The 7,382-nt window shown below is 38.2% G+C and overlaps 1 protein-coding gene across 1 annotated transcript in view; it reads right to left on the bottom strand.

The window, feature by feature from the left end:
* Positions 1–258: 258 nt before the first annotated feature.
* Positions 259–7,382, bottom strand: part of ANKEF1 (ankyrin repeat and EF-hand domain containing 1) — a 28,388-nt gene continuing 21,264 nt past the window's right edge. Inside the window, exons 6-9 of the mRNA XM_055426717.2 lie at positions 5,012–5,238; positions 3,678–3,841; positions 1,752–1,889; positions 259–729 (exon numbers count right to left, since the gene is read on the bottom strand). Of these exons, the coding sequence (XP_055282692.2) occupies positions 571–729; positions 1,752–1,889; positions 3,678–3,841; positions 5,012–5,238 (688 nt within the window). The 3' untranslated portion in view covers positions 259–570. The remainder of the gene's footprint in view (positions 730–1,751; positions 1,890–3,677; positions 3,842–5,011; positions 5,239–7,382) is intronic.

Genomic DNA, 7,382 nt, shown 5'->3' with positions numbered 1-7,382 from the left:
TACAAGTTTAAGTGTTAGAGGCATCTTATAGCATCTGGAAGTCACGCCTGAGAGTGCTATGATTCCAAAACAGAGGAGAAATGGGTGAAGTGTCAACAGTGTCTACTGGAGGCATCAGTGTTTATTTGAACCAAAGTATCTAATGCATATCATTTATGATGATGCGTGAGAAGAAAACTGCTTCCTTAATGTATTAAAAAGGGCTTCTCTTCCCTAATATTAAATAACTTTCATTCAGTTCCACTAAAAGGATATCTTTAAAAACATAATGATGCACATCTTGTAAGTTCTTTGATGATGACACTATGTTTATAACCAAAAATGCCATTTTTCTACTATATTCTTGAGGAAGACTGAGGAATTTATCCAGAATGACATGCAATTCATTGCAAAATAAAACATGACTTCTCTAGACAGCTCAGAATATTTATAGTTGTTAAAGCAAAGACAAATATTTTGTTACAATGCTTAATTTGTGAGTTGCTTTGACTTTGATGGGAATCTACTTTCTCCAACATTTGGTCCCTGGGCCTCAAAATGTTGTTTATTCTGAGATGCAACCGCTGTGATTTACGTCTTGAAGCTAGCTTCCACTGCTTGTGCTCTCTCTGTGATGTGCTTCTGAAAGGGCATCATGAAGTCATCAAAATCTACCTCATATGTGAACCTCTCCCGGCGCAGTTCCCTCATTCTGATCAGCTCTGCTGTTGTGGCTTCAGGACTCCAGATCTTAAACAAACAAGCACATCCAGAGTGAATGTTAGCATGGCAGCCAATAAACATGCCAATATCCAGACAACCTTCAATCTGGTCAATTTAAAACTATCCAGTTTACTTCTGGCAAGAGGAGAAGGGACGACAGATGATGAGATGGTTGGATGGCATCACTGACTCAATGGACATTAGTTTGAGCAAGCTCTGGGAGATGGTGAAGGACAGTGAAGCCTGGTGTGCTGCAGTCCATGGGGTCACAAAGAGTCGAACACAACTGAACAACTGAACAGCAACAAATTTATTTCTATTTTAACTTTTATCTCTTACATGACATTAGTGGTTACATGGGCATCACTGGGCATCACTGTTTCTGATGGTGACTATTTGAACAACTGAAATACCCTTCAGTTACCACTCTGATGGCCCTGAGGCCAGCTTCTGTTCATTCTCAGGATGTCAAAACCAGGAAGCAATGGAATTAATAGACAGTTTACTGCCTTTACATCTTGTGGGAAAGTCAAAATTATTCTCACAGTAGGGGGCAGAAGGAGTGGTGGTCTATTATTCAGCATGGTTTGATGAGCATTAGCAAGACCACTCTTGTTCTCCAAATATGTCTTCATCTCTTTAATTGTATATGTTTAAGGAAGCTATTTAATAAATCCAGTCTTGATTAGTATAAAACTCCCGAGTGAGATGGCAGTAGTGTGTACAAAGGGTTGGACTTTAAGAAGTACCCAGAGAAAGTATCTATAAAATTCAATGACTACATGGTTACAAGGAATGGCACTGACCAAAGACAACTTCAACTGTTCAAGGAAAATTAAGAAGTCAATACAGAAAATAAAAATATAAGATACTGGAAGTTATACAAATTGGACTTAGTTGTAAGCCGTCAGATCTAGAAAAAGGACAACTTCAAATAACAACTGTAAAAGATAAGCTTTGGACAGTTGTTTGGGTGGTCTGCATAAAAAGTATTTGAAAAAAAGGCATTAGGAGTTTATACCATGCTACGATCTTTCTAAAGTACTTACCCTCCGTGGGATAAATGTGATATCCACTTTCTTGGTATAACCACTGGTAATCAATGAATTGAGATAAACTACATTATCTTTACGCATCTTCTTGCCCTCCACTATGGCTGGTACAGTGTACATTGCTGAAAGTGTTTCCTGGAAACGAGCAAAAAACCGAAAAACAGCTATCAATTTCAAAAACCTGTGTATACTTTCTAATATTCTGAAGTTGAAAAAATGCTCCAATACAAATTATAATTGGAAATGGAATAGAATATTATTATAACTTTGGGTGGAGAGAGAACTCTTTTGCCTTGTTTAACTTAATTAGTATTGGTGACAGATCACAAAAGTTTTCAAGATCCATCCTTGATCTGTGGCCATTATTAATCAGAAGGATGTATTCCTACTAAAATGATAATGGTGCATGTATTAGGAGCTGTAACTGATCAATCTTCCTTTACCTCTGGCTATCATTACTCTCTTCCTCTATGCTCATTACTCTCTACCGTCTGCAGATCATCCCTTCAACTCTGTCTGCTTTCTATCACCTCTAACCCTTTCCAATTTGATAATGCTAAAACTTTTCCTTCCTGAACTTCATCCCCTATCCTGTTCAGCTAAAGATCTCGAGGGATCCATCTGTTTCCCTAAAAGAAGCTTCCAGCCTAGAAATGTACTTAGAGCTTCCTGCTAAGGACAAATTCTTGATGTCTGGGAAACCCCCATAAACAACCACCTTCTGCTGATAATTAAGAGGGACCCAAACCACTCCAGATTACCAGAAACAATTTGGCACCTTTAAAGCCTTCTAGAGTCATTTTGAAGAATTATCCAAGTTACATATCCTAGGGTTCATAATAATAAAAATTCCTTGGGAGTTGGGTGGTAAGGTGGGTAGTGAAAGATTATGAAATCAAAATGAATGAAAATCATGCTTTACGTCTTTTCTCAAAAACACTTCCCTTTTGGGACATCTCATCCAATCTGTATAATTCAGGTCTAAGTGTATACACTTCTAATATAAGTTCTTTTTTCAACACTCTAAGATCATGGCATCTGGTCCCATCACTTCATGGGAAATAGATGGAAAAACAGTGGAAACAGTGTCAGACTTTATTTTTGGGGGCTCCAAAATCACTGCAGATGCTGATTGCAGCCATGAAATTAAAAGACGCTTACTCCTTGGAAGGAAACTTATGACCAACCTTGATAGTATATTAAAAAGCAGAGACATTACTTTGCCAACCAAGGTCCGTCTAGTCAAGCCTATGGTTTTTCCCGTGGTCATGTATGGATGTGACAGTTGGAGTGTGAAGAAAGCTGATCGCCGAAGAATTGATGCTATTGAACTGTGGTGTTGGAGAAGACTCTTGAGAGTCCCTTGGACTGCAAGGAGATCCAACCAGTCCATTCTAAAGGAGATCAATTTTGGGTGTTCATTGGAAGGACTGATGCTAAAGCTGAAACTGCAATACTTTGGCCACCTCATGAGACGAGTTGACTCACTGGAAAAGACTCTGATGCTGGGAAAGGTTGGGGGCAGGAGGAGAAGGGGACGACCGAGAATGAGATGGCTGGATGGCATCACCGACTCTGTGGACATGAGTTTGAGTGTACTCCGGGAGTTAGTGATGGACAGGAAAGCCTGGTGTGCTGTGATTCATGGGGTCGCGGAGAGTCGGACACAACTGAGCGACTGAACTGAACTGAACTGAAGAGTATTTGGTTCAACCAACTTGTTTTTTGTGTGGATTCTGTTTGCAAGGAGAACTTTTTAGACTTTTAAGTAATAGGAAATTTCTTGCTAGGTATTTCTTTAGAACTATTGCCTATTGGTGCTGAAAACATGGACTGGATATTGTTTGCCCATGAACTGTAACAATAAGTAAATGGTGCTGCAGCCCCACCAGGTACTCATGAGGGGTCAATTGCTTTTCATACCTCTTCCTTCTTAATCTCGAGGCCTTCAGTCTTTGCTTTGGGTGGTGGCTTGCCTTTTGGTTTTTGATTTTCTGCTGGTTTGGGCAAGTTATCCAGCTTTTCTTTAATCAAATCAATTATTCTACTGTCAGCATAAGCTTTTGCAACATCCATGGCACTATGCCCTGTTTAAAACATAAATTTAGAGTTTCATTAAACAGATTAATAATAAACCATGTAGCAAAATCTCAGCTCAGCAGCTCTAAGCATACGGTACACTAAGGGTGATTACTGAAGCCAGTGATACGTATAAAGTCACAGACTGCTTCAGATATTCTCTAGAGTGGCCCCGGCTCTAAACTTTTATCATGTAAAGTGTCATTTACCACCGAAATCATTTCTTCTTGTTGATTGTTCTGAGCATGTTTGATGGGAAAGTGCGGTGGATTACAGTTTGAATATCTGAGTGCTAGCTCTTCCCACAGTGTGCGCATTCCTTCATGTGTGACAGTTTTATGCTTTCCTCCTTCCTGTGTCAGAAGGAGGTATATTCAGAAAGTCTGGGGAAGCTGGAAGTCACAAGTACTCTATGCAGATGTCTGGATAGTATGACCCTGTTACATCCTCAGGCAGGCCTGACAATACGACCTGTGACTCACAGGCAGCCTGACACAGCCAAAGCTATCAAAGCTCCTTCAGATCATAAAGAAGCAATGAGTTCCACTCTAAAAACACCTCCACTTATTCAGGCAGAAAACTTATGACATAAAGTAGGCTTACCATTTACTTCCTAGAAGGAGTCTTATTTCAGGAATTACTTTAGCTGTAGAAGGAATCTAAAGTCTACAGGGGCTTCAAACTATGCCAATTACTAGAAACGGACAGCTAAAACAATGTGATGACTCCATATGTGATCCGCATACTGGTGTCAGTCTACATGTTAATGGTATGGGCTCACAGCGAAGTCAGTATAGGAATTAAAGAGTAAATGTTTAGAAATTTTTATAGCAGTTTTATAGAATTTTTGTCATTTGAATCCAAAGATTTTAAAAAGTTTGGGTTTGTATTTTATAGGGTTCTTTTTCCTCTTCATTTTTCTAGTAAATCATTTTTCATTGTATTTTACAAAAGTCTCAGTCTATAATGAATTACCAACATAGAGAACTGATTCTTTAACACTAGTGATTTGAGAAGCACTAGGTATAAGACAAAGTTCCATAACATTTAACTCAGGTTAGTTTTTGCAACAGTAACTTAAGGGAAAATGTGGTCCTGCAAGAAGAGATTTAGAAGGCTTGGGAATCTAACATAAATCCTCCTTTTCTAGCCCTGATCATCTATAATGAAACTCATACCTTTCCTATTCTCCAACTGGAATTTAGCACCGATGTCAAGTAGGTATTTTACAGTATCCAGTCTACAGCTCTCAATGGCTCTACTTAAGGGAGTTGAGTTGTTGATTGAGAGGGCATCTATCACGGCTCCAGATTTAACAAGAAGCTCAACAATATCTTGTTGGCCAGCATGGCATGCAAAATGAAGTGGAGTCCACAGAAAGTTATCTGTTGCATTAACGTTAGCCCTGTAAAATGAGATAGATACACAAGCTAAAAATATGGGTTGATCCAAGCACTGGAGGCTAAAAATTCTAAGATTTCATAGGTTTATTAAGCTGTTCAACTGTAAACCAAGAAAGATTTGGGTCAAGTTAAACTCTGTGCCATAATTTTTCTTGAACTGTGTTCTGCATTATATGATAGTCAACTTTATTTGTGTATATATACATTTTGTTTCATTTAGAATCTGCTTGGATCCTAGGGGTTACAATTTTTGTTAGATGTTAAAATCAGGGAAAATTATAAAACTGGATCCAGTGAAGGTCAAAGTTGACAGGAAATAGAAAAGCTACATTATTTCATTTTATATCTATTTCCTCTGTATGTTATGAATTTTTAAATGCACCATCATTGTTAAAACTCTAAGCATTAAAATCTATCAAAAATTTTGTGTCAAAAATGGTACAAATGAACTTATTTACAAAACATAAACAGACTCATCAGTTCGGTTCAGTTGAGTCGCTCAGTCATGTCCGACTCTTTGCGACCCCATGAACCGCAGTACGCCAGGCCTCCCTGTCCATCACCAACTCCCGGAGTCCACCCAAACCCATGTCCATCGAGTCGGTGATGCCATCCAACCATCTCATCCTCTGTCGTCCTCTTCTCCTCCTGCCCTCAATCTTTCCCAGCATCAGGGTCTTTTCCAATGAGTCAACACTTCACATCAGGTGGCCAAAGGATTGGAGTTTCAGCTTCAACATCAGTCCTTCCAATGATCACCCAGGACTGATCTCCTTTAGGATGGACTGGTTGGATCTCCTTGCAGTCCAAGGGACTCTCAAGAGTCTTCTCCAACACCACAGTTCAAAAGCATCAATTCTTCGGCACTCAGTTTTCTTGATAGTCCAACTCTAACATCCATATATGACTACTGGAAAAACCATAGCCTTGACTAGACGGACCTTGGTTGGCAAAGTAATGTCTCTGCTTTTTAATATGCTGTCTAGGTTGGTCATAACTTTCCTTCCAAGGAGTAAGCGTCTTTTAATTTCATGGCTGCAGTCACCATCTGCAGTGATTTTGGAGCCCAGAAAAACAAAGTCAGCCACTGTTTCCATTGTTTCCCATCTATTTGCCATGAAGTGATGGGACCAGATGCCATGATCTTAGTTTTCTCAATGTTGAGGTTTAATCAACTTTTTCACTCTCCTCTTTTACTTTCATCAAGAGGCCCTTTAGTTCCTCTTCACTTTCTGCGATAAGGGTGGTGTCATCTGCATATCTGATGTTATTGATATTTCTCCCAGCAATCTTGATTCCAGTTTGTGCTTCCTCCAGCCCAGGGTTTCTCATGATGTATTCTGCATATAAGTTAAATAAGTAGGGTGACAATATACAGCCTTGACGTACTCCTCATAGACTCATAGACTTTGAAAACAAACCTCTGGTTGCCAAAGGAGAATGGATAAATTGGAAGTTTGGGATTGATATATATATACTACTATATATAAAATAGATAATAAGTAAGGACCTACTGTGTAGCATAGGGAACTCTACTCAATATTCTGTAATAATCTATATGGGTAAAGAATATGAAAAAGAATGGATACATGTGTGTGTATAACTGAATCACTTTTCTGCACACCTGAAACTAGCACAACACTGTAAATCAACTATGCTCCAATACAAAATAAAGATTAAATGAAAAAATAAAAAGCAAAAAAAAGAAAATTAATTCTTTCAATTTCATTAAAATCAATTTCCCATTCAGAAACTATAACAATAAAATAAAATTTTAGTCCCATTTAAAATTCACTGCCCCAAACTTCAAATTATCATTAGTTGCTTTATGTTACCACTTGATAATAAACACATTTAAATCTTTCTTTGACATTAAACATTATAGTAATAATAATATCTTTTATCAAGTCTGCAACTACTGGGCTACTAAGTGCTTTACATATTTTAACTCATTTAATCTTCAAGGAATTCTGTGAGCTGGGTTCCATTATAGCCCCATTATAAAAGTGAGAAAGCTGAGGCACAAAAAGGTTAAGAAGGTTACACCAGGTTATTCAGGAATGGTAAAAAGAAGGACCTAAACCAGAGAAATTGCTTCTGATTAAAAAGTTAAATAAAATGGCATGCTTTGTTATCTTAAGGATAT

This window comes from Moschus berezovskii, chromosome 15 (genome assembly GCF_049115385.1).
Source record: "Moschus berezovskii isolate FMDL1 chromosome 15, NW_MosBer_1.0, whole genome shotgun sequence".
Lineage (NCBI taxonomy): Eukaryota > Metazoa > Chordata > Mammalia > Artiodactyla > Moschidae > Moschus > Moschus berezovskii.
This window is presented reverse-complemented; position numbering and strand designations above follow the sequence as displayed.